The sequence below is a fragment of the Acomys russatus genome, chromosome 19 (genome assembly GCF_903995435.1).
Source record: "Acomys russatus chromosome 19, mAcoRus1.1, whole genome shotgun sequence".
Classification (NCBI taxonomy): Eukaryota; Metazoa; Chordata; class Mammalia; order Rodentia; family Muridae; genus Acomys; species Acomys russatus.
In genome coordinates this window covers 11,431,441-11,458,466 of record NC_067155.1, presented here as the reverse complement: position 1 = coordinate 11,458,466, position 27,026 = coordinate 11,431,441, and the positions used below count along the sequence as shown (strand labels likewise).

General features: G+C 53.2%; 2 protein-coding genes across 2 annotated transcripts in view; both read right to left on the bottom strand.

Moving 5' to 3' along the window:
• Slc8a2 (solute carrier family 8 member A2) overlaps window positions 1–13,936 on the bottom strand; it is a 32,651-nt gene extending 18,715 nt beyond the window's left edge. The window contains exons 1-3 of the mRNA XM_051162449.1: window positions 13,805–13,936; window positions 9,337–10,027; window positions 2,092–2,756 (exon numbers count right to left, since the gene is read on the bottom strand). Coding sequence (XP_051018406.1) covers window positions 2,092–2,756; window positions 9,337–10,011 — 1,340 coding nt within the window. The 5' untranslated portion in view covers window positions 10,012–10,027; window positions 13,805–13,936. The remainder of the gene's footprint in view (window positions 1–2,091; window positions 2,757–9,336; window positions 10,028–13,804) is intronic.
• A 3,047-nt stretch (window positions 13,937–16,983) lies between these two features.
• Kptn (kaptin, actin binding protein) lies at window positions 16,984–25,107 on the bottom strand. The gene is made up of 12 exons (XM_051162451.1): window positions 24,831–25,107; window positions 24,429–24,511; window positions 24,210–24,294; window positions 24,081–24,135; window positions 22,014–22,089; window positions 21,828–21,901; window positions 20,943–21,052; window positions 20,788–20,865; window positions 19,714–19,789; window positions 18,562–18,697; window positions 18,306–18,476; window positions 16,984–17,234 (listed from the first exon to the last, which is right to left on the bottom strand). The coding sequence occupies exons 1-12, from the start codon at window positions 25,051–25,053 to the stop codon at window positions 17,109–17,111; spliced, it is 1,293 nt and encodes a 430-aa protein (XP_051018408.1). The 5' UTR covers window positions 25,054–25,107; the 3' UTR covers window positions 16,984–17,108.
• Between the last annotated feature and the right edge of the window lie 1,919 nt (window positions 25,108–27,026).

The following is a 27,026-nucleotide window of genomic DNA, read 5'->3' as shown; positions in this document are numbered from 1 at the left end:
CTGCATCCTTGGAGCACGCTGCCTAGGAAGACTAGCTGCATCCCTGGAGCACGCTGCCTAGGAAGACTAGCTGCATCCTTGGAGCACGCTGCCTAGGAAGACTAGCTGCATCCTTGGAGCACGCTGCCTAGGAAGACTAGCTGCATCCCTGGAGCACGTTGCTTAGGAAGACTAGCTGCATCCTTGGAGCACGCTGCCTAGGAAGACTAGCTGCATCCTTGGAGCACGCTGCCTAGGAAGACTAGCTGCATCCCTGGAGCACGCTGCCTAGGAAGACTAGCTGCATCCTTGGAGCACGCTGCCTAGGAAGACTAGCTGCATCCTTGGAGCACGCTGCCTAGGAAGACTAGCTGCATCCCTGGAGCACGCTGCCTAGGAAGACTAGCTGCATCCCTGGAGCACGCTGCCTAGGAAGACTAGCTGCATCCTTGGAGCACGCTGCCTAGGAAGACTAGCTGCATCCCTGGAGCACGTTGCCTAGGAAGACTAGCTGCATTCCTGGAGCACGCTGCCTAGGAAGACTAGCTGCATCCCTGGAGCACGCTGCCTAGGAAGACTAGCTGCATCCTTGGAGCATGCTGGCTAGGGAGACTAGCTGCATCCTTGGAGCACGTTGCCTAGGAAGACTAGCTGCATCTGCAAACTTGAGTTCAATGAGAAGAGACCCTGCCTTATGAATGAGGTGGAGGAGAGAGGTCATGGATGATTCCCACAGTCACATGCACCCTCATGCATGTGCACCGGCACACATGCAAACATTCACACACATATGAACACGCCACTCACCCACACACATGAAAATGGAAGAGGAGAGAAACGGGCACACAAAACTCATGGTAAGCCTAAGGAACATTCAGAATGAAGGAAGTCATTTCAAGTGACAGGTTCAACGGTAGGGGAGGGAGGAGCATATGCCAAAGGACACCACGGGGACCCTGGGAAATGCAAGCAGGTGCTGGAGATTCACCATGTACAGTCTGCTCAATTTCATTAATTAAAATAAAATGGCATACCAGGCAGCAGTAGCACACTTTTAATCCCAGAATTTGGGAGGCAGAGGCAGGGAGATCTTTGAGTTTGAGGCCAGCCTGATCTACAGATCAAGTTCCAGGACAGACAGGACTACACAAAGAAACCCCTGTCTTAAACAAACAGACAAACAAAACCCAGCATGGTCCGGAAATAAGAGGCACAGATAACGTTTGAATGTCGAGGGGGAAAATCTCAGAGGTAACCCTGCCTTCCCTAGAACTGTCTGGTGTATTTGTAGAGCAGACTTGTCACATATAAATAACCAGTACATGTCCTCCGGATGGCCAAGAAATTGACCAAACTGTAGGCATTACAAAGGCATGCCTGTGCACCAAGAACCCCAGGTAACTGGGGCAAGCTGGAAAGCGGTGTGGTAACAGCCCCATTAACACATCAGTGACAACGGCATGCCACAAGCATTCTGTAAATGTATTTAAGCAGCAGGGAGGCCATTTTCTCGGAGTAAAATAATATCCCATAGTAAAGCTTGGGCGTGGGCCAATGGGAATGCCCCTATCTAGAACCTCCTAGCGAGGGGGCATGCTTCAGTGAAAAGAAAGAATGAACAATGACTGGATTAGGAATGCATGCATGGAGCCGGGTGGTGGTGGCACACGCCTTTAATCCCAGCCCTCGGGAGACAGAGGCAAGTGGATCGCTGTGAGTTCGAGGCCAGCCTGGTCTACAAAGTGACGCAGAGAAACCCTGTCTCAAAAAAAAAAAGGAATGCAAGCATGAATGAATGGATCATGAGTGAGTGCATTCATACATGGATGCTACAGATCTGCATATAGTAGGGAAGAGAGGTGCCTCTAGAGAAAGTCCTGAGGCTCAGCCCAAAAGGAGGCACCAGCCTCCCTTCTTCTCCTGTGACCTGCCTAGGGCCCACCTGTACTTGAACTCAACTATGCTCAGGACCAACCTGGACAGCAACCCACCTATACTAAGATTCACCTGGACCTCGGACACACCTGTATGTGGGCCAAGAGGCTCCTGGAACAGGACCCATCTGTACTCGGGACCCAGGTGGACCTGAGAGTCACCTGTATCAGAACCCACCTGTACTCATAGTCAGAGCCCGCCTTGGCAGAGCCGTCCTCGGTTCGGTAGTCCACGTAGAAGGTGCTGTTGCCCTCACCGCCCTGGCAGGCCACCGACAGCAGCACTGACCCGCAGTTCTCCAGGCAGTGGTAGAGGCTGGGCTCAAAGAAGATGCGGCTGGCACCATCATCCTCATCGTCGGCTGTGCCGTCGTTGGCCCCAGGCCTGCGGGCCGCATCCGCGGCGTGTCTGCGCAGCACGTTGCCCGCACCCGTCATCAGCCGTGTAGCCTGGATGCGGTAGAAGGCGCGGCTCTTCTGCTGGTGCAGCAATGCGTAGTACTTGGCAATGCCCACCAGCTGCTCCAGGTCCTTGTCCGGGTGCTTCTGCTTCAAGTCCTTAAGAATCTGGATGACCTCACGCCTGCTGGCGTCCAGCTCCCGCGCCTCGGCAGGACCTGTGCCCAGTGCACCCAGCTCGCCCGGGACCTCGCTGCCCACGAACGTGCCGTCCAACTCGATGCTCTTGGGCGGGTCTCCCTCTGCCCCGATGATGATTCCGCTGCGAGGGTCGGTGCGGTAGCGCTTGTACACGTACTTGTAGAAGAGCAGCCGCTTGTCCGCCATCCAGGCGAACACCACGCACACCGGGAAGAAGACCAGTGTCAGCAGTGCCTCCCACACCTGTGGGTGGCAGGCTGTGAGCACTCTACAGGCTGTCTCTGTCCTGCTCACCTCTGCTCACTTCTTCTTCTACTGCGCTCACGTTTCTCCACACCCATACCCATCTATCACATCCATCCGCCCATCCATCCATCCATCCATCCATCCGTCTATCCACCCACCGACCCATCCATCCATCCATCCATCCATTCACCTAACTATCCGTTCCTCCAACTGTCCTATCCATCCATGTGTCCGCTCACCTATTTACCTGTCCATCCCTCCTTCCCTCCATCTACTCACCTGCTTACCCAACCATCATCCATCCGTCCATCGATCCATCCATCCATCCTCCTTCCACCCAAGCATCCATCACTTACCTATCCCTGTATCAACTCACACATCTCTCTACCATCCACACATCCACCCATCTGCCAACCCAAGCATGCGCACAGCCATCCATCCACTTGCCCATTCACCCACTCACGCGTTCTTCCATGTCCCTCATGTCCATCCCTCCTCCCTTCCTTCCTTCCTCTCTCCTTTCCCCATCTCACGCCATCTTCAATCTGCCTACCTCTCCATCGCTGCCTCTATGGCTGTCTCTTCTCTCTGCCATCTCTGCCGCCCCAGACTGGTGTTTTTAATCAACTCGCTCTTCTCCCTCCCACTTGTTCTTGTTACCTAGGTCCCCTTGTCTCTGTGTCCTTTTTTTTTTTTTTTTTTTTTTTTTTTATCTTTTTGTAGGTGCCCATCCCTTGAGGTGTCTTCAAAGTTTTTTTCTCCTCTGTCCTCCCAGTGAGTGTGCCTTTCCAAATGGCACTGTGTGCCTGTGTGCTCTTTGCTCTTGCCCATCTACCTGCTGAGTGCTATGCCTTGCTGCATGTGTGCTAGACACTGAGACATTTTTAGACACCACCAAGTGACACATGTCTCCACTTGTGGTCCAGGCTTATCGGGGTCAGAGTCTGCATCTCTTCCTGCCCGTCCTCCTCCACCTCTTCCCTCCACCTGGAACAGCTGCTCTCTGACCACCACAATCCTCTCTCCCCACCCCCACCCCTCCCCCACCCCATCTCTCCGTGCTACCACCAGTGACCACATCTCTGGCCAGACTCTCTTTCCTGAGTCTAAGCAGCTCTGATGGGCAAAGCCTGACTCTAAAAGGTCATTTCCTGAAGCTCTAGATCTGCAGCAGCCATTTCTACTTCATGCTGCGGCATGCCGGGTAGCTCTGAGGAAACTCGGCAGCCTGCAAATGGCCACCTGTAAGCTCCAGTTGACACGTGTGTCCCCAGCACTCAAGAGGTGGACTGAAGTACACAGAGTAGCGACTTGGGAGGCAGAGGCAGGGGGATAGCAAGTTCTGGTCTATCTCAGGAAATGTGGTAAAATCTTTTCTCCGTAAGCCCACTTGGTAAAGGCACCCGCTGCCAAGCCTGATGCCCATAGGAGAGAACCGATTCATTCAAGTTGTCCTCTGCCTTTCGCTGGGTGCCCATATGCCCCCTACACAAATAAATATCAAGTTGTAGAAGGGCTTAGCCAGGTGTGGTACATGCCTTTAGCTCTGGGGAGACAGAGGCAGGTTGATCTCTGCAAGTTCAAGATGAGCCAGGACTACATAGTAAGACCTTGATATATATATGTGTGTGTGTGTGTGTGTGTGTGTTATATATATAAAATATATTATATATATAATTTTTATGTTTTAAGAAAGGATTGGGCAGAGCTGGAATGACAGCTCAGTGGTTAAGAGCACTGGCTGCTCTTCCAGAGAACCCAGGTTCAGTTGCCAGCACCCACATGAAGGTTTGCAACCATCCATAATTCCAGCTTCATGGATCTAGCACCCTCTTCTAGTCTCTGCAGGCAGAAAATACATATGCTGCACAGACAAACATGCAGCAAAACATTCATACATAAAATAAAGGTAAATAAATCCTTTAAAAAAGGAAAATGGCTTCATGGTAGAGTGCTTGCCTAGGATCTACCATTGAAGGGCTCGGTGGCACTCAAGCCAGGGTACCCCACATAGCTTCAATCTCCAATACGGGGGAAAAAAAGAAAAAGAAAAAAAGTGGCTGTGCTTGGTAGTACATGCCTTTAATCCCAGCACTTGAGAGGCAGAGGCAGGTAGATCTCTTGAGTTCAAGGCCAGCCTGGCTTATACAAAGTGAGTGTCCAGGACAGCCAGGGCTACACAGAGAAACCATGTCTGGAAAAAACTAAAAAAGAAAAAGAAAAAAGTGACAAAAGTGTTCAGTATCATCAAGTAGTCCAATGGTCTTGGGTTGGCTGAGAGCCTGTCTGTCCTCTTGACACACATGGGCAATATCCAACGACACTTGCTAGCTGGCCTTGAAGATTCTCTTTTCTTCCTTTTTAAAAAATATTTATTTTAATGTTAAGTATGTGTGTGTGAGAGAGAGAGAGAGAGAGAGAGAGAGAGAGAGAGAGAGAGAGAGAGAGAGAGAGAGAGAGAGAGAGAAGACAGAGACAGAGACACAGGGTGGGGGTGGGAGGAGAGAATATCTGTGCAGTTGCCTAAAGAGGCCCAGAAAAGGGTATCCAATCTCCCGGAACTGGCTTTACAGGCAGCTGTGAGCCACAGATTTGGGTGCTGGGAACCCATCTTGGTTCCTCTGCAAGAGTAGCAAGCAATCCTTACTGTTGAGCTATCTCTCCAACCTGGAAGGCTTTCACACAAATACCCACAATGCCGTCTTTCTCATTAAAGGTAAAAAGAAAAAGATGGAAGAGTATTTCAGATTAGGTGGCCTCCCAAGTTTGTTTGTTTGTTTGTTTTTGGTTTTTCGAGACAGAGTTTCTCTGTGTAGCCTTGGCTGTCCCGGACTCACTTTGTAGACCAGGATGGCCTCGAACTCACAGTGATCACCTGCCTCTGTCTCCTGAGTGCTGGGATTAAAGGCGTGCGCCACCACGCCTGGCTCTCCCAAGTTTCTCATGTGTGTGAGAGAGAAAAGAAGATTTAATTTTTTTTTATAACATTACTTATTGTTGTGAAGTGGGAGGAGGCCTGGAGGTCAGAGGACAACTCTCAGACGTTGCTCAGGCCATCGGGCTTGACCACAGGCGCCTTTAACCACTGAGCCATCTTGGAGGTTCTCCGTTAACCAACAGAAAGCCCCAGCCCCTCCCACTCCATTCCCCTCCTGTATAAATATAAATACTATAACGTATAGCATGTATAAATTAATAAATATAAAGAGAAGCTTCTTCTGGAAGGTTCTCACCTTCTAGAGCTGCCACTGACAACAGGTGTGATGATGTGGCCACCCTGGGACTGAGGCCCTTTCTAGTCAACCCCCAGGAGCAAGGATGACCTTGCTAGGAAGTATGGGAAACCCCAGGGGTGCAGCATAGGTGGGGAGGAGGGTGTGGGGACAGCCTCACACCATAGGGAATGGGCCTTCTCCCTTCAGGACACTGGGCACTCCTGTCCCTAAAGGCACTGTTTTGGTCATTGGAGCACGGGGTTCAGTTCTGATTTTTGTTTGTTTGTTTGTTAAAATACATCTTAAAGATTTTATTTATTTATTTAATGTATATGAGCACTCTAGCTGCATGTACACCTACGTGCCAGAAGAGGGCACCAGATCTCATTATAGATGGTTGTGAGCCACCATGTGGTTGCTGGGAATTGAACTCAGGACGTCTGGAAGAGCAGACAGTGCTCTTAACCACCGAGGCCATCTCTCCAGCCCCTGTTTGTTTTGTTTTTAAGTTTTAACTCAGGGTCTCACGTAGCCCAGGCTGGCTTTGAACTGCTAGTCTTCCTGAGTGCTGGGATCAAGGTGTGCCTGCTCGGCCCTGTTCTGGGGTATGCTTTCTATTCCTCTGCGCGATTCTGCAGGTGCCAAGTACCTTTACGTTCTAACTGCGAGGCTCTTCTGCCTCTACCCCTAACACGTCTGGTCTGCTTCTTTCTCTTGAGCCCAGATCACCCTTGCATACGGGATAGATGTACTGCATGTGACGCACTTGCTTGGCTCTGTGAGACATCACATCCTATCAGGATGCACTCAACACTGACTTTTCAAGAAGCCAGTTGCGTCAACGCTTTCATTCATGGGAAGCTGACCTGGCTTTTCTCCATCCAGGCACACCACTTCAAGCCCTTCCACACAGACTGCTTAAAGTTAGCCTGATGATAACTCTGGGGACCAAGTGAGGCAGAGTACACAAAGGAACTGCCGAAGGTCACACAGCGAGATTTAGCAGAGGGTGGGATTGAACCCTGGTACTTGGCTTCAGGGTCTATGAACCACTTTCTTTTCTGCCTTTTTTTTTTTTTTTTTTTTTTTTTTTTTTTTTTTTTTTTTTTTGAGACAGGGGTTCTCTGGCTGTCCGGACTCAACTTTGTAGACCAGGCTGGCCTCGAACTCTCGGCGCTCTGCCTGCCTCTGCCTCCTGAGTGCTAGGCTTCAAGGTGTGCACCACCACACCTGAGTTTCAAACCACTTTTTCCACGGTGGCCTAGGATATCCCTTTTTCATGGTTCAGGTGTGAAAATGGAAGCCCAGAGAGGTTATGGGCTTTTCCTGAGGTCACACAGCAATTGTGGGGGCATCTGGACCCTGGCTAATCTTTCTGAAAAGCCCAGTCTCCTTGATGGTGCTGAAGGAACTTGGTTACCCCTTCTCTACCTGGAGCCATGGCGTCCTCCGTCTTCCCTCTACCCTCTAGGTCACAACAAGCTTTTATGTTTCCTCCACTCTGCTCCTCCCTGCCTCTCACCTATAGTATCCAAAGTTCTTTTTTCACAGCTCACTCTCTCTCTCTGTCTGGGTACACACACACACACACACACACACACACACACACACGGTTGGGAGGTGGCTCTGTGGGTAAAGTGGTGACTGTATAGTCACGAGGCCCCGAGTTTAAACCTCAGAAGCCCAGGTAAAACACTGAGTGATGGGAATCACATCTGTAACTCCTCCCAGTGCTGAGGAGGTGGAGGAAGGAGGTCCACCCAATCGAGCCAATCAGTGATCTTTAGATTCAGAGAGAGACCTTGACTCAGAAGATAAGGTGGAGAGCAGCCGAGAGAAAATAAGGTGGAAGCCGCTTGACACCGACCTCCGCGTCTGAGCGCATGTGCAGACTCGCGCGAAAACCTAGGCCCACACCCACTCACACAAAGGCCAGTGTGGACCCTAAGCCAGGATGCTGTCCTTTTTAAGAGAACCTAAAAAGTGTCTGGTGCCTTGTCCTGTACTTTTCACCATGGCCACTAGGAAGCTCAATGTTACAGCCATGGTTCAGGTGCAAACTCACACTCTCTGTCTCTATCTCTCTGTCTGTCTGTCTGTCTGTCTGTCTGTCTCTCTCTCTCTCATATCTTTTCTCTCTCCCTCTCTCTCCCTTCCCTCCTCCTTTCTGTACTGGGGATAGGACCCAGGACGTCATGAGTGCCAGGGAAGAACTTCACCTTTTAGCTACATCTCCATCCCTACGTTCTCACCGTGATACCCCAGGTAGAACTGGAACTTACAGCCATCCTCCTGCCTCATCTTTCCTAGTTAGTGCTGGGATTACAGGCATAAACCCCATGCCCAGACAATCCCTGCAGTCTCCACTTTGATGTCAGCCGTAAAGCACTTTTACATCTGGGTACTCCTAGAGCAGGGTCTCTTAAATGACAGGAGTTAACAGATCACACACAGCGGGAATGAGTGAGTCCTGGGCACCGCATATAAATTATGCAGGTGCGTGAAATGAATTAGGCCAGAGACATGAATAAATTATGCAAATAGAGGGAGCATTCTTAGCCTTGTGGGAAATAAATTAACCAAAATGTTGTAAAGGAAGCCGAGGACAGGCAAGGGTGCAGGTGAAGACACTGGACGAGGGAGAGATGGGGGGGGGGTTGTGGAAATTGGGGTGTGAGCCAGGCAGCTGTTGAGTCTCAAATTTGTCTCGGTGTGGAAATAAATTATGCAGAGTGGACACCAGCCTCTGCTGGTGTCTCTGCCAATTGGATGGGAGTATAAACTACACTGACTCTGAACTGAAGATGAAAAATGAATAAACTATGCAAACTGTCCCCATCTCTCCGGCCCTACAGGGAGCTAAATTACGCGGATGCGGGTACCACAGATGCCGGTTCCTGGATATATTATGTAAATTCACTAAGTTGATTTGTGCTGTCAGAACCCGGGGAGGACGGTCTATGCAAGTGTAGTGTGAATTATGCAAATGGAGATGCCTTATTGCAAAGTCAGGAATAAATTATGCAAAAGGAGTGCTCCTAGATAAGGACCTGGCAAGCTGAGGCATGTTTTACATGGACCTTGGGCTCTGTTAGCCCATGCGTAGCCTTGGGAATTACCTTCTGTGTGGGCACACACAGCGCTCTCTACTTGCACCCGCCTTCCTGACTTGCTCCTGACTTTGGCTCAGCCCTCTGGTACAAAGCGTGACTGGGACAGCAGTACCTGGTGGTTCTGTTAACACACACACACACACATTCACACTCACACACACACACACACACACACACACACACACACAAATGCACACCCAGAGATATTCCAAGCCACTAGGCTTCCCTGGGGTGCTGGATTTTACTCACCTGGACCACGCCTGGGGAGAAAACTGCTAGAATGAGATAAAGCCAGACATAGGCAAAGATGCTCCAGGAGGCTGTGACGAAGAAGACCCGTAGGTGTTTGATCTTACGGCTCTCACCAGCCGGGATGACATACACACACACAGCAATGACCACAAACATGTTGAAGGCGGCGCTGCCCACGATGGTGCCTGGGCCTAGCTCGCCCGCCTGGAAGTTATGGCCACAGACCTCGATGACAGACAGCAGGATCTCAGGCGCCGAGGAACCCAAAGCCATGAGTGTGAGGTTGGATACCGTCTCGTTCCAGATGCGCACGGTGCCCACACTGGTCTCCCCATTGGCCTTGGTAATGGTGATCTCTTTCTCCTTGGATGTGATGACCTCAATGGATGCCATAAAGCGATCAGCGATGATGGACACGCCCAGGAACATGTAGACCATGGCCACAAAGTACACCACGGCCCGCGCAGCCTTGTCCCCCAGCGATGGGTCGTCTGGTTCCCACACAGGCAGCAGCACCCCTGGTTGGCAGCGGTATGAACCTTGGCAGCCGCCTGTGCTGGCATCGCTGTCGTTAGCTGGGGGAGGCGGCAGGGAAGGGGTCGGAGTGGCTTCCCCGGAGCAGTGGGGTACTCCCAGGAGGAGTGCAACCCCCACCAAGGCCAAGGGAGCCATGGTGGGTGGTGGGGTCCTGCAGGGAGGAGCAGGAGGTCAAAGTGAGTGGATCACATGCCTCCCTGTCACTCAAAGGGCACAGGGTGCGCTGAGGGCGTGGCTCAGCGGTAAAGCCCCTGCCTAGAACCCCCCAGTGAGGGGCTCGGGGTGTGGCTCAGTGGTAGAGCCCCTGCCTAGAATCCCCCAGGGAGGGGCTGGGGGTGTGGCTCAGTGGTAGAGCCCCTGCCTAGAATCCCTCAGTGAGGGGCTGGGGGTGTGGCTCAGTGGTAGAGCCCCTGCCTAGAATCCCCCAGGGAGGGGCTGGGGGTGTGGCTCAGTGGTAGAGCCCCTGCCTAGAATCCCCCAGTGATGGGCTGGGGGTGTGGCTCAGTGGTAGAGACCCTGCCTAGAATCCCTCAGTGAGGGGCTGGGGGTATGACTCAGTGGTAGAGCCCCTGCCTAGAATCCCCCAGTGAGGGGCTGGGGGTGGGGCTTACTGATAGACTGTATGCCCGCCTAGCCTGCAGAAAGCTCTGAATTTCCTTAACAGCACTGTCAAACAATAAAGTCCCAGTTTGTTAGGCTACGAGACAAGGGTGAGCTGGGAAGCAGCAAAGGAGACAGAGAGACTCCGGGAAGTGCAGTTGTCACCACACAGACACCCAGAGGAAAAGACACAGGAATGCTCAGGACAGGAGGGGCTTGCGAAATGCTGAAAACATAAAGTAGTCAAAATACCTTGGGAGCCTGAAGCCAACCATTACACACCCCATGATTCAGCAGCTTTGTTCCCAGGACAGGCTGATACACTCGGCTCACCGAAAGGCCCCCAGGAGAATGTCCACAGCAGCTCTCTATCTCTAACAGGGCCAATCTCGAAACACATCAGAGGCCTCTCAACAAGTAGATGCAGAGACAGCAAATGGAATAGTATACTGCCCTAAGCAGGGAGGGGACTATGGTTGCATGTCATGACAGATAGGAACCCACCCTATCCTGGGACACGGGGCTGAGTGAAGGACGCCACCCTGTGTGAACCTGGAGCCGGAGGTCAGGAGTTCACTGGGCAATTCTCGTCATCTCAACTTGGCTCCTGATGGGACTGTGGTAGGTTCTGGGCCTGAGTGTCTATTTTTGACTTCCTGTGTTGATGTTTTATTACACTTTAATTTATTTGGGGGGATGGGTTCAGTGTGCCATGGCCAAAAATGAGGTGTGAGAGAAAGCACTGACTCTACAAAGTTGTCCTCTGACCTTACCCATACACGAAATAATAAATAAAGAATAAGAACACACAAGCTCCCATACATCCTCCTTCCAGAACATTCCACAGCTCCAGTCCCAGAGGACTGTGGTCCCCTCCCTTGTCTGCATGGCCTCTCTCTGTCTCGCCTGTTCTGTCCCAGCCATCTTACCCTCTGCTGTTCCTCACACTATGCAAGTTTCTGCCTGGGGGGGGGGGGGGGGGGGGGGGGGAGAGGCTCAAGCCCGCTCCTCCTTCCGGATCCATTCTTGTGTCATTTCCCCTGATTCCCTGACCATCCTCTTCAGGATGACACCCTAGCCTTTGGGGAAGAGTGTTTCACTCTGTTCATAAAGTAGAGGGCCAAGGCTCAGAGAACCCGAAGCATCCACTCACCCCAGAAGGTGCCCAAGCTCAGAGCTCCCGGCCCCGCCCTCATGTCACTATGGCAACCCAGTTGCCTATTATAGAGAAAAAGGCGGGCCAGAGGAGCTGTCACCTGAGCCTGCTGCCCTCTTAAGAGATGACTTGGGGGTTATACCTCCAAGCCTCAAATCTCCAGGAATTTCCACCTTGCGCGTCAGGCTGAAAAGTTCTTCTGCGAGTCTAACCCACAGCCTGCCCTCAACTCACACCCACAGATCAGGAACGGGCTTCTCCTGGGGGAGGGAGGCAGCACGTTGGCAGAACTTCCTGAAAAGGAGTGAGCGTGTGTGTGTGTGTGTGTGTGTGTGTGTGTGTGTGTGTGTGTGTGTGTGTGTGTGTGCAGGGGCGGGGAGAGAGGTGATTCTTAAAGAGCCACTGCACCGTTAGCCCCCTAGGCAAGGCCCCTAATGATATATCTAATTAGCAGCCCCTAATTAGCAAACACTCAGGCATAATTACCAACCCACCAGGATCCCTAGCAGGACTTGGTGTTTGGGAGAAACAGGGCAGACCCATCTAACTACATCTAACTGTCTCTTTTGGGGAGGGGGAGACCTGGGAAGCCTTAGCTCGTCTAATCATTTGTCCCTCCAGCTGCAGTCTTCCAGGAAGACCAGGGTCAGTGGACTAGTGTTTGCCTGCCCAGGGGCGGGGTCATCCAGTCTATTCAATCCTTTTTGCTGTCACCCAGGCTTCCCTCCTCTCTCTCCAGGTCTTGGAAGAGGGACCCAGGAGAGAAAGCACCAGATAAATATTTGTAAAACACATGGACAAGAGGCCTGAGCATTGTCTGTCTGTGGCTGGGGCAGCCACACTTTCTGCTCCAGGCTTCCTCCTCCAGCCTTGAAAGCTAATCTGGGTGTAGACTGAGGGTGGAAAGGATGGATCAGGTTGAGGCCAGGAGGGGCCCTGCAGGGCAGATGGTAGCACCCTCTCAGGGCTCGGAGGTGATGGCATCTTCAAGGCTATCTCTTCCCCCCAACCTTGTGGGCTGGTGGCCAGCTAGGTAAGTGGTGAGTGTCCTGTTCTGCCTAGCCTGCCTCTGGGAGATTCTGGGAAGCTAGCTGGGACCCCTCCGTGGTGTATCCTGACTGCTGGTGTGTGTGTGTGTGTGTGTGTGTGTAATGTGGGAACACAGAATTCAGAACACACACAATCGTCCCTCCCTCCCTCAACCACACACAGAGTTGTGATTGCAGTCAGGTAAACTGAGGCCAGTAGAGGGAGGGAGGGAGGGAGGGAGAGAGAGAGGAGAGAGAGAGAGAGAGAGAGAGAGGGGGGAGAGAGGACTTGGCCAACCAGAGGCAGAACAGAAATGTGGTGTTAAGATGTGGGGCTCCTAGCCCGGTGATCTTTTAAGCCATCTGGAGTCCCCACGCTTGACACACAGGGCGGGGATCTTGTGGGTATGTGAAAGCTCACCCCAGCTCTGGCCCAGGTGTTGGGCAGCACCTCGCCCACCTTCCCCTGCAGCCCTTCTTGAGGGAGGAGAAACGTCAGACTGAGCCCCTCTGTAGAGACCCCGCAGGAGGTAGCTGTTTTCCCCGCTGTAAGCAGGTGTGAGGCTGGGGAAATGGAAGTGAGACTATACGCAGGACCTGTCTAGCCTGACCTCCGGGCAGTGCCCAGGAGCCAGGAAGTGTCTCAGAGTTGTCGAGAGAATGAATGGACAAACACTGAGAAGGATGAGAGTTAGACTTTGGAAGGACTGGTCAAATGTGACAACACAGGTTAGGCTGTATGTAGGCAGGGCCAGCCTCAGAATATCGGGGTTGGGAGGATGGGGAGTCCTGGGCTAAGGAGAGGTGAGGAGGAGTTGGGGGCACTCCAGGCCCTCGAGGGAGTCCGTCCACACTGCGGGGCGGGCGGGGGGGGGGGGGGGGGGATAGGCCTCCCTCCTCCAGGTCCCCGTGCATCAGGGGCGGAGACAGAGGTGTGTGGGTGTGAATTGGCTGCAGGCAGTGGGAGAAAGGGGGAGAGACAGAGACCCAGGTGCCCAGAGATGGACAGACAGACACACCATACACATGGCGCACGCGGAAAGCGGGGCAGCCAGGGCTCAGGAAGCCCCCCGCACTTGACGACGCAGCGCAGCATGGGTTCCCGCAGCCCCGAGGGCTCCGGGAGACCGCACTGTGCTCTTACCTGCCTTGCGGCCGGGCCGGTCCCCGCTGGGCCCCCGTGGTGGGCGCCTCCACCGAGGAGGAGAGGGAGAAAGAGGGAGAGGAGCCGGGGACTGAAGGAGAGCAGGGAGGAGGGAGGAGAGGGGATGCGAGGAGGGGAGAGGGGCCGGGAGGAGGGCGGAGTCCAGAGGAGGGGGCGGGGACAGAGGATCTGGGGGTGGAGGAGGGAGGGTGGGGGAGCGGAGAGAGGAGCCCCGGGGAGGGGGCTTGACTGTAGAGGTAGGGAGTACAGCTCTGGAGGAGGTAGGAGGCCCGCGGAGGGGGCGGGGTCAGAGGACCAGGGGCGGGGGAATCAGCAGCGAAGAGGGACTAAGCTGAAAGAGGAGAAGCCGCTAAGGGGAGGGGGTGGGACATGTGAGCTGGGGAAAGGACCACTAGGAGGTGGGAGGGAAGAAATTAGGGAGGGATGAGATGGGAACAGAGTACTTGTGGGTTGGAGGACAGGGACAGACTGGAGGAGGGAGGAGCTGAAGGAGGAGAGGGTGGGCACAGGGGCTGGGGAAAGGACCACCAGGAGGAATAAGAAAGGCCGGAGGAAAAGAGGGAGGAGCCAGGGGAGGGCAGGGCTTATGAGAGAGAGCTGGGTCTGGAAGCTCCAGCGAGGGAACTCGCCGCTGAGGGAGGAGCCAAAAAGAGAAGGCGTGGCCAGGGGAGCCGGGGGCGGGGTCATACACTGGGAGGAGGTCTTGCAAAAGGACAGGAGGGAGTAGTTGCCCGGGAAGGGGCGTGGCCAAGAAAGCTAGGGGGCTGAGGAGGGGCCTGGCAGGGCTGGGGCTGTAGTTTGCCCCAGTCTCAGGGTTCAGCACTAGAGGCCAAGGACAGCGACGGTGCACCTGTCTGTGGCATCCCCTTTCCCCACCCTCCCCACCCCCACAATCCCAGACATCATGCACGGGCAGCATCCTGTCCATACAAGGGCCCAGAGATGTAGTCATCGCTACAAATAGCCACAGGCTGGCAGACCTGAGGGAAGGGGGAGGGCAAGGATGTCGGGCCGCAGTTCACAGGCTAAGCCTGCCCAGGGCAACTTAAACAGAGAAGGTGAGGAACTGCCACCAGAGTACCCAGGTACGACGAGAGCCACCCCCAGGGCCCCTGCTTCGCCGAAACAGTCTCATTCCCCACCCTCGGAGGGGACTCTTAATTGGCTCCATTTCGACATTTCAAAGGTGGGGAAACTAAGGCAGCGGGTGCGGCTCCAGGCTCTGTATCTTTACCACCACAGGGTGGACTGCCTCTGGGTTGACAAGGTAGGAAGGATCAAGACCACCCGGCGTGGTGACACACAGCTGTGATCTCAACACTGAGGAGGCTAAGGCAGGAGGATGATTGAATCCCAAGCCATCCTCACAGCAAGACCTAGACTCAAAACAGTTGGGGCAGGTGGTAGAACGTGTGTCCAACACTCACTAAGCCCTGGTGGCACCCTCAGTACTGTATAAACTAGGCATGGTGGTGCATGCCTGCAATCCCAAGGAAGTGGAAGTGGATCAGGAGTTGAGGGTCACCCTTGGCTAGAGGCCAGCCTGAGCTATGTAAGACCCCGTCTCAATTCCACCCCCCCCCCCGCAAACTGCCAAGTCCTAGGATTCTGAAGCCTACAGGTGGCTGAACACACATAGCCATGCACACGCAAGCATGCACAGCTGCTAGCGCGTGTGTGTGTGTGTGTGTGTGCGCGCGCGCACACACACACACACACCTCCTCAGGACACAAGCATCACACACCCTCACCGTCGATAGCCTCACGACAAACCCCACTCCAGGATCCCTCCCTCCCTCCACAGGACAGGTGCAGAAGGGAGAAAAGGCTGCCCCTGCCAGCAGCCGGTGTCCACTGCCAGCTCTGGAGGGACACTCTCGGGCCTGCTGCCAGGAGGGGGAAGTTTCCAGCTCCCTGTGGCTTCCCACGCCTTGGCCTGGCTTCTTCTAGAGGTTGGAGCCTGGGAAGTTCGCCTCTGATCTCCCAAGACCCGGAGGCTGCACCTTTGCAGTGAAGGAGGGTGGATGGATTTAAAGGTGGACTTCCCGAACAGGAGTGATTGGTACCAGCCCAACCCACCACACGTAACCCCAAGGAAGCAGGGGTCCCACCCAACCCCCACCCCCAGCCTGGATTCCCTCTGACACTTTTTTCCCCCCAACCACACAGGGGTTGGGGAGGCAACACTTCCTACTTGGCTAACTTCCTCTGGGCCTTTGGCTGGCTGGAGGTTCTGATGGAACCACGGGGTGGTAACTGCTTGTCTCCCACCACCCTGGGCTGTCTAGCTGAGCTGTACCCAATATCCACTTCAGCATAGTACCTCTTGGGGTCTGTCTGCCTTGTTCTAGCTTTGACACCATGCCCACCCCCTGCCCTCCAACATACTCTCTGCTCAGTCACTTTCTGTTAGCACCAAGCCTTGGCCCTTGCTAAGTCTGGTCACTTTTCTTTCGAGACTCTCCCCAACTCCTCACAATTGGACCAGTTAACATGGGCACTTCTAATTTTGGGCTGAGGGAGTCTACAGACTCCTTACTGGTTTCACAGGAGATGCTACAAAAACAAAAAACCTAAGTCCCTCCACCCAAAAGATTCCCTCAGCCTCCGTGAGTCTCCCAGAGGAGACCCACCAAAGCCCGAATGAGGCCCCTCCGGGTGAGTTCTCACTTCCTCTTCATCTGAGGCAGAGTAAATGGACCCAAAAGCCTCTGGCTGAGCGTGGCACCATACTTCCTGAGGTTAGCTCACCAGAGTGGAGAAAGGCTCCAAGGCTCTCAAAAATGCACTACCCCCCACCCCCAAACTTTAGTAATACCCTTCCTCTCCTCTGGGTCTCACCTTGGACTCCCTGTGAAATCCCCTAGCCTTGGTTCTTTGGGAGTGAATTCAGTATCATAGAACCTGGCATACAGTAGGTACTCAATAGATGCTCGCCAGGCAAAGGAAATGAAGAGAGCCAGGACAGCTTTGTTACTCTGCATGTATAAATAGTCACAGGGTGGGGATGGGAGGGGGGGGGGGGGGGGGGAATAGACATCTGATGGGATATCCGGGGGGGGGGGTGAGGTTGCTGAGAACATCCCTTTACAAATGGCTGCTCAGACAGGAGTGATGGCTAGGGTTGCACAGCACAGCGGGGGGGAGGGGGCCACGGACTCCCAGCATTCCCCTTCTGGGCAGTCCGAGGGAGGGGAGCACCCCTCTTCTGAGATGCTTCCTCCGTGCCCAATCCATGACAGATGTGAGAAGATGCCCACACCTGACAAGGGGGAGTGAGTGCTCAGGAGGCTGGGAGCTCCTCAGGCCTGGGACCCACCCTGTCCCCAAGGCCCTGCTGATGTCTCCTCTGTTCCACTTGACGACGAAGCCGGGTCAAGACCAGCTCTGAGGCCTGGATGAGGCTGTGCTGTGGGGACAGAAGAAGAAGGTAAGCTGTGACAACAGAGGGACGCATGCTAGACCATCCTGGGAGGGCTAGGCCACGGAGTGTGGGGTGAGACTGGGTCTCCCATGTAGGAGTAGAGGCCAGATGTGGGGGAGGGACTTGGGCCAATTTCCTGTGGGAGGGGCGGAGCTTAGACCCAAGTGGAAAAAAGTGAGGCTGGCAATCCCCAGAAAGGCTGGCTGAGCATGGTGCCAGAGTGGCTGACACAGAAGGACAGCAAATTTGGTGACACCTTTGGCTATACAGTGTGACTCTAACTCCCAAACCCAAGGGCTGGGGTGGGGTTGGGGTGGGGGGGGGGGGGGGGGTGGGGGGGGGGAGGCGGGCATAGCACAGTGGGTTTGATACCAAATACCACACACAAAAATAAGTGGAAAGAGGGAGGGGAATACAAAAGCAAGCAGCGGAAGAGTCAGAGGTGGCTGGAAATGATAAACTGCATTAGAGGGTATCTGAGGCTTAACTGTTAGAGAGAAGATGAGGTTAGACCACAGTGGGAAAGATAAAGGTGAGATCCTGGCAACAAAAGGGGAGGTCAACAGAGCAAGAACCAGGTAGGAGTGGAGGGCAGACCTAGGAGCAGCTCCTCGTGGGCTTGTGAGCTGTCAGCCTAGCTCAGGATTCAGTAGTGGAGGGAAGCAGGACACCTGAGACACACACATGTGCACACACACACACACACAACGACACCTGAGACACACACACACATACATACACACACACACAGAGGACATCTGAGACACACACACACACACACACACACACACACACACACACAATCTAAACACCTATAGTATCTAACTCTGGTTTCCCAGGCTGACACCTCCCTCATGGATGCCACTGGCTGACAAGAGTGGCCCCCAAGACCAGGCTAGACACCTAAAGGCAAGACACCATCCATGTCTGTAGCTGGGCAATTAGTCTGGGCTCAGGACCCGCCCCTGCCACCCTGTTTCCAACCTTCCTCCCACCATCCCTGGCAAGGTCCCTCAGTGAGTGGCAACCTCTGCCACAGAATGGCGGGCCTGATACCTGGAGGATGTGCACCCCTTTCAGGGATACCACGGCCAGCTCCCGCAGCCCATCCCCAGTCAGATCCACATGGGCCATGGCGAGCAGGGGGCTGGCAAAGGTCCTGCGCCACAAGAGGCGGAAGCCCCGGCTGGCCCCAGGAAGTCCATGGTATTTATAGCAGAGCAGCTCCTGTGGGGAGAGGGGTCGAGGTCATGCAGGCTGAGGGTCACTGCAGGGAAACAGGTGAGTGATGGGCCCAACTTTCAAGACCCACCTGTCCATAGGTGGCCACTAGAACTTCAGGCTGCCCATCTAGGTCCACGTCGGTGACCAGGCCACAGAGGACGCTGTCAAACTGGTCACTGCCGGGCAGCAGAAGCTGGTCTTCCAGGCCCTTGTTCAGAAGGTCCCTGAGGGTCCAGAACAGGAAGGGCAAGTTAAGATCAGATGACAGGACCATGCCATCTTCCGTTCCAGACTGTAGGTGATGACGGACTGGCTTCCCCTGAGGTCCAGACTCACTCCTCCAAAGCTGTGCGCCTTGGTTTCAATGTGTGTGCCTTTGAAGTCCCCAGACAAGAGGGCCAACCTGCCACTCCAGTGTCTGGCCCTCAAGTGTCCATCCTGCAGACGCTACTGTGCTCCCAGGGATATACACCCACATGGTGGCTCCTGAAGACACAGGCACCCTGGACCCTTCCTTCTAAACGCTCAGGGACTTAAGAGCACAGAGAACTCTACGCTTGCTTTGACATTTCCAATCTCAACCCAGAGTGTGACAGAGTTAGATGGAGCTAGCTCACAGGAGCCAGTGAGGGTGTGTGCGCATGTGTGTGCTTGTACTTGAGTGAGGGGGCTGGTGGAATGAGGAGGGGGGATGGAGATGCAGTTTAGCTGGTAGAAAGTGGCACGAATGAAGGCCCAGGCCTGATGCAGCACCGCATAAACCAGGTGTGGTGGCGCACCCCGGTGCAGAGGCAGAAGGATTGTGAGGGTTCGGTCATCCTTAGCTACACAGTTGGGAGGGCAGCCTTGACCTCACGAGATCCATCTGACCCGCACCCCCAACATACACAATGCTGACTTCCTGTGTGAGTTAGCAACTGCACAATTTGTGGCGGCTTAAGATCCAAGATGGCGGGAGTATCGACATCATAGAAATCGGCAGCCACTGCAAGGCTAGGCATTCCCAAACGAGTATCTGCTGGCATCCCTGGTCCACCCATGCCAGGGGTATAGGTGTAGAGAGAGGGAAGACACACCCGCCCTTAACAAACCCTCTACAAGATCCAGATGCAAGCACCCCCACCTCGTCCCTGATCACAGCACCTCACCTCACCCTAACTACCTCAAAAGGTTGACAAGGTTAGACCACATCACACAGGCACGAGGTTAAACTGTCCCTAGAAGCCGCAGGTGCTCTCACCAGTACACCACAGCCGGCTCCAACATGCTGGCCACAAGCAGACTGTATCCTTCCTGCTGGGGGCTGTCCTTGGTTGCTATGGAAGAGATAGGAGTTAGCAGGTCTATGGGGACAGGTTCTTCCTTATCCCCTTCTCCTCTGCAGTGAAGAGTACAGGTTAGATCTCAGGACAAAGATCCAAGATTGTCCCCACAAGGAGGGTTAGAGGTTAGACTCTGAAACAACCATAGCCAAACTTTAGATGGGTGTTAGTCTAAAGGTAGATTACAACAGGAGAGGCAAAGGTTAGAAGTCTAAGGTTAGACCATAGAGTGAGGATGCGAGGGGAAAACCCTGCTTAGAAGGCGAAGGGCAGGTTAAGGTGACTGTCAGTGTGGAACAGACCAAGGTCATGGGATTGGGGGAAACTAGCACCTGGGGATGGGCGAGACCATGACTGACAACTGTCAATCCAAAAGGAGGGAGAAGACTCAGGTGGGGGAAGTCAGTGTACAATAATATGAGGAGTGCCGGGCGGTGGTGGCGCACGCCTTTAATCCCAGCACTCGGGAGGCAGAGGCAGGTGGATCGCTGTGAGTTCGAGGCCAGCCTGGTCTACAAAGTGAGTCCAGGATGGCCAAGGCTACACAGAGAAACCCTGTCTCAAAAAACCAAAAACCAAACCAAACCAAAACAAAAAATAACCAAAAACAAAACAAACAAAAAAATGGAGTGAAGGTTAGACCACAAACAGGGAAAGGTGAAAAAAGTAGAGAAAAAGTACAAGGGTAGACAAAAGTGGGGAGAGGGAGGTTGGGTGCTAACAGAAATGGTCTAACCTGTGGCATAGCTTATGGGCTGGAGAGGGGGCCCAGGGGGAGCACGAGGGCTGGTCTTAGGGTGGGGAAAGCTAAGGCTGTAGAGGCCACCGTCCAGGCCTAGCAAAGAGCTCATCTTCCAGCTGGGCGTGGTGGCGCGGAGGCAGGCAGATCGCTGTGAGTTCCAGGCCAGCCTGGTCTACAAAGTGAGTCCAGGATAGTCAAGGCTACACAGAGAAGCCCTGTCTCAAAAAACAAACAAACAAAACAAGCTCACCCTCCGGGGTCGACAAGCTGAACACAATCACCCTGGAGATGGGCCCATCCTGCAGGATTGTCCATGTCTGTAAGATCTCTGTGCGGAAAGCAGCGACTCAATGACCTGTTCCCTCCCACCCCTGGGCTTGTCCCCACCCCAGGCCTGACCCTCACCTCGGTTCCTCTGGTCCACGTGAGCCACGCGCACATAACCACTCTGGCAGCCCAGAGCTGAGAGCCGCCGGGATGAGCCAGGGAGGTTGTGGACATCGAGCCAGAGGACACTGGTGGGAGGGCGACGGAGGAGTGGACAGACAGGTGGATAGCCCGGAGCCCAGCCCCTTCTCTGCTTTCCAGGAACACCTAGCCCCTCCCTGAGCCACCAGGACCCTGCAGCCTGATTCCTTAGGTGGCCAGTCCCCACCACACATGCTCACGGAGCCCCACCCTGCTTGTTATGGGGACACCCACTCACCATGAGGGCAGGCTAAAACCTGGGAACACACTAGCCAGCTGCTTTTTTGTTTTGCTTTGTTTTTTGAGACAGGATCTCATGTAGCCTACGCTGGCTTCAAACTCAAGGATGAAGCTGAACTCCCGACTCTCTTGTCTTTACCACCCGAGTGTTGGGGTTACAGGTGTACACTACCATGCCTGGATTTATTTATTTATTTATTATTATGTATACAGTGCTCTCCCTGCATGTACACCCGCAGGGCAGAAGAGGGCATCAGGTCTCATTATAGATGGTTGTGAGCCACCATGTGGTTGCTGGGAATTGAACTGAGGACCTCTGGAGGAGCAGACAGTGCTCTTAACCGCTGAGCCATCTCTCCAGGGCCCCATGCCTGGGTTTTTGTGGTAGCCTATACTACATGATGCTAGGCAAACTTCCTACCAAGCGAGCAACACTCCACCATGCTTCTGACTTTCTCTAAGGACAGCCGCCTGTTGTGCCGTGCTAGAGGGCAGCCTGCTCTGCCTGGCTTCTCTGCAGTCAGGGCTCTGGTCCCTTCTTTGGGTGTGGGGGTGGGGGGAGGGAGGGGTGTCCCCTCCTACCTACTGGTGAGGTCTGTGAGCTCTGGGAAGAGGTTTTCCACGGGCTGCTCCTCAAACTGATGTAGCCCCTCGTTCTGGGGAAGTGAGAGTCACGCCAGGCCACAGAGTCAGTCCATAGCCTCGAGCGCGTGCACATAGGCCATCGCTGTTATAGGGATGCCCACCCACCTGGGATGCCCACCTTACCTCCTTGTAGAGGTGAATGGCTGGGTCATTCCCGCTTAAGAGAAAGACAGTCTCCAGCTGGTCCCCAACCTGGACTCTGCAAGCAGAGAAATGTAGACTGTGCTAGAGCCTAAGCGAGACTGGGTTCCTCTGGGGGTTTAGAAACAGCACTGTCAATTTATTTTGAGATACCCTGTACCCCAGGCTGATCTTGAACTCACTATGTAGCCACAGCTGATCCTACTACCTGTACTTCCCACACGCAGCCTGAAACGCGTGTTTGTAAAAAAAACCACACCAAACCAAATCAAAAAACCCAAAACCAAATCCAATCAAAATTGCCTGCAAGAGTCCTGACATGGCAGGCACATGCATGGCTTAGTGGTCTGCAGACTGTGTACCCCAACTGTGAGACCTCTGGCAGCCCTGCTCTGAGAGGCCCCAGCTGCTTGCATCTTCACTCTAGGCATAGGAGAGGGTCGTCTATCATGAGTCTGCAAACCCTCACAGTGCGGTCCGGTGAGATGGCTCAGCAGGTAAAGGCCAGTGCTACCATTCTGGTTTTGTTTGTTTTTAAGGTTTATTTATTATGTATACAGTGTTCTGCCTGCATGTACACCTGCAGGCCAGAAGAGGGCACCAGTTCTCGTTACAGATGGTTGTGAGCCACCATGTATGTGGTTGCTAGGAATTGAACTCAGGACCTCAGGAAGAGCAGGTGGTGCTCTTAACCTCTGAGCCATCTCTCCAGCCCCAAGTGCTACCATTCTGAATAATCTGAATTCGATCCCAAGGTCCACAAGAGAGAACTGACTCCTGTGGATTGTTCTCTGACCTCTATCTGTGTGCTGTAGGACCCTCTCACACACATGTAAATATAAAAGAATTTCATAATAAGGGACACACACGAACAGGCATGCACACATGAACATGCATGCACACACTAGTACATACTTGCATATGCACATGTATGTGTACACACACACACACACACACACACACACACACACAGGAAGCTTCACTTTATATCTCTCACCTGCTAGACCAAAGGTTGGCCATTAGGACATGTAGTCTAAAACCAATCCACTAAGTGCTTTTTATAAAGTTTTATTGGCACAATCCCAAGTATCCATTCAGTGTCAACTGCTGCTTGCTCGCTCCAGGGGCAGAACTGTACATCTGTGATACCAACTGTCTGACCCTCAAAACTAACATTTACCAGCTAGGCCTTGACAGAAAAAAGAAAAGAAAAGAAAATAGCCCAAAACAAAAACAAACAAACAACAAAAAAACCCAAAACCAAAAAATTTGCCAATCTGTGGAGTCAGTGCTCTTCTGAAGCCCTGGAATAGAACATTCTTTGGGGTTCTAGAACATGAAGATTCTAGATGGTCAGTCATATTCTGCCTCCTTACAGGTCTTTCTATAAACTCTCAGGAGCTGCTGGGTTTGATAGAACCTCTTCTCTTTCTTTCTTTTCCTTTCTTTCTGAGACAGGGTCTCATATATATAAGTCACGCTAGCCTTAAACTCATTCTGCAGCCCAAGGTGACCCTGCACAACATTCTGAACCTCCAGCACCTGTCTCCTGAGTGCTGGGATTAGAGGCGCGCACCACCACGACTGGCCTACGTGGTGCTGCGGGTGGAACCCAGAGCTTCACGTGTGCCCGGCCTGTGCTCTCTCCTCAGCCCTCGGATGCATCTTGTAAATCCAGGATTCTCAGGGCGTATGACACCAGACAAGGACCACAGGCCTGGGAAGCAGGGATCTAGAACTTCTGAACTTGAGTTCTAGGTCCCCGATGAAGTTACTGGAATGGCTCACCCGAGAGGTGACAGTGTAGCTATGTTGGCTGCATTCACTCTGAGGAGGAGGAGCACCATGAGACCCAGACTGTTGCAGGTTCCAGTCAGCTACGGTCCCTGGAAACTCACTTCCTGACTATACTTCCCGTTACTTCCTGGGCCTCTAGCAGTACCTGTTTCCAAACCTTCTTGTATTAGAAGCCCTTTATTTTCCAGATGGGACAAAGTCCTTCGAGTCTAAGGATGGGGTGGGAGAGCATCAGTGCCCAGGGTCACTCACTCTGCGTGGCACAGCTGGAAAGGCGTGAACTGGAGTTCCAAATTCAGGCAGCTCTCTGCAGAAGGACACAAGTTGAGCCCAGAAGCACTGGCCAGCTACACCCACCCTCTCCCTGCAGGCCCCACTCACCTGCAATGGAGTCTAGGTTGTACTCCGAGCCGGGCTCATAGTCACAGTAAATATTAAGAAAGGGACTGCCCTTGTCTCCTGAGTCCTGAGGGGGATGGAAACTGCCCTCAGGGGAGGTGGGCGGCATTTGGAGTAGATTCCAGGCCACGTGGGATAGACATGGTGGCACCCACCCTGAGTAAGGAAGAGGGTATGGGCAGGTTGAGGGAGCGCCGGTACCTTTATAAATGTGATGCCCACAACCAGGCCTCGTTTTGGGGGTGGCTTGTTGAAGGTGTCGATGGAGACGATCTCAGCATCCACTATGAGGAGTTCAAAGTTCACTGGTCAGGCAGGTCTGCACCCGTAGTTACACTGACTTCCTACCACCGCAGTAAAAACCTTTGGGTCTACAGGAGGCCTAACCACCATTCACCATGACCTGTGACTACTGAGTACCAGGCTGTTGACCTGTTTGCGGAATCCCGGAACCTAACTACTTTCAGGCCATGACGACCCATGTCTCGGATCCTAATGATGCCCAGTTTTGACCCTGACCTCGCATCCCAGTGACAAACTCTGGCAGGCTCTTGACTTAGAATCAACACCAGACTCCAGACCCGACCCCACAGCGTCACGCACCGGGGATGTAGTTGAACTGCAGCTCTTTGGCCACGGGCCGGATTTTCTGTCGGAGGTCTTGGTAGCGGAAGCCGAGCACCTTGCCTTTAAGAGTGGCAGCCAGCAATTCTCCTCGCCCGTCGGCGCCTCCCGCCAGCCCATACACGTTGCTCTGCGACGAGAAGCGCGTGAAGCTGTCCTCGCGGAGTGGACAGGGTCCCGCTGCCGCGGCCGCCTCCCCCATCCCGGCCCTCTGCAGTCGGTCCCAGCGGGCAGGCTACTTTCCCAACCTGCCAGGGAGCCGCCACTGGCGTACGCTGATGACGTCAAGAAGCTGCCGTACGTGCCCTCTATAAAGATGGCGCCCGGCTTCCTGATCGGGCGGCTCTGACATCAATGCCTTTCTGCAATTCCAAGAGTTGTCCTTTCCATTTCAGGGCTGAGGACTTGATGTGGGAGATGGAGGCAGCTCTTGGCCTCTTTGTAAACGTTGTGGACAGAAGAATAAGAATCGTCTTGAAGCCAAGCGCGGGGGCGCATGCCTTTAATCCCAGTACTCAGGGAGGCAGAGGCAGGCAGATCTCTGTGAGTTCGAGGGCAGCCTGGACCACAAAGCGAGTAGGACAGCCAACGCTACATGGAGAAACCCTATTTCAAAAAACAAGCAAAAATCGGGGGCTGGAGAGATGGCTCAGTAGTTATGAGCACTGATTGCTTTTCCAAAGGACCGCGGTTCAATTCCCAGCAACCACATGGCAGCTCACAACTGTCTGTACCTCCAAGAGTAACTCCCAAGATCTGACACCCTCACACAGAAATACATGCAGGAAAAACACCAATGCACATAAAAGAAAAATAATTTCAAAAATCACCATGAGTGAGTATGGGTGTGTGTGCTTGCTTGCAATTCCAGCATTTAGGACGCGGAGGCAGGTGTATCAGGAAGGCGTTCAAGGCCATCCTCTGCTACATAGTTTGAGGCCAGCCTTAAATATATAGGTAGCTTCTAGGCCAGCCCGTCTACAGAGAGACCCCCCCCCCCAGTCCACATCTCTGTTTCTCTCTCACACACATACATGCACTTCTAAAAAATACTAATTCCCCAACAAAAACCACCCAGTGACAAAAGAATTATAAAACCTAATTAATACCCTCTTGGATAAGCACATTCCATCTGTCAATTTATATAACTCATAAGGAAGCTGAGGCTGAGGCACATACCTTATCTCTTTTCTTTTTAGAGACAGGATCTTGCTTCAAAACTAGGCTGGCCTCAAACTTGTGACAATCTTACCTGTCGGCCTCATGACTTATTTTTTAAACAATTATTTGTGTATATGTCTATGTATGGGCATATGAACCGTGGCATGTTGTCAGAGACCAACTGTCAGTTCTCTCCACCTTGTGGGTCCCAAGGACTGAACTCAGGTGGCAGGGCAGGTGGCAAATGCCTTTACCTGCTGAGCCATCTTGCTGTCCTTAAGGTAACCCTAAGACCACCCAGATAGTAAGCACAGCTAGTATTAAACCCAAACAAATTATAACTTCACACTTAAACATTATCACCTTTAAAATGGTAAAGTGTATTCTTACCCCGGGGGCGGGGGTTGTTAAGTTGATCTGTCCATCCTGGTGGCAGACTGAGAACCTGCTCGACTGAACATTCATAGTGACAGTCTACCAGGATTCAGGACCACCGTGTCCTCTCAGACTGCACCTGGTGCCATCACACCCTTTAGAGAGTTCCTCACAACCTCCTCACCAGAACTGTACAAAGGTTTACAGAGGATGAGCCAAAGAGAGCAGGACCTGGGTTAATGCTTCTCAGTGATGGGAGATGGGTTATAAGCCAGGTGCTCCCAACTTCAAGGCTTCCAGGGAGCCTGGATTTGCCACTTCATGGTCACAATCAAACCTCAGCACCTAGAACGCATGGTTCGGCACAATGCAGGCACAGTGAACATGTTAAAAACCCACCACCTACAGGTGGCAGAGATGATAAAAGGTGCTTGGCCAGTATGTTGTTAGCACTGAAACCTTACATGGGCCGTCTTTAGACACAGTGTGGTTATGAGAGATGATGAGAGGCGAGGAGATGGAGTAATCCAGACTCCTGGTCTGTTGAGAAAGAGCTCCTGGCTTGTGGCACAGTACTGTGCTCCCTGCTGGCACCCAGCAGTTGCTTCATGAGCTGTCCAAAGTGAACGGGATGTAGGG

Excerpts from the sequence above, each read along its gene's own strand:
- Kptn (XM_051162451.1), bottom strand. The coding sequence starts at position 25,053 with ATGGGGGAGGCGGCCGCGGCAGCGGGACCCTGTCCACTCCGCGAGGAC. Across the intron at positions 24,136-24,209 it reads CAACCTAGACTCCATTGCAG|AGAGCTGCCTGAATTTGGAA; the intron begins GTGAGTGGGGCC and ends GTCCTTCTGCAG. Across the intron at positions 22,090-24,080 it reads TTCCAGCTGTGCCACGCAGA|AGTCCAGGTTGGGGACCAGC; the intron begins GTGAGTGACCCT and ends CTCTGCTTGCAG.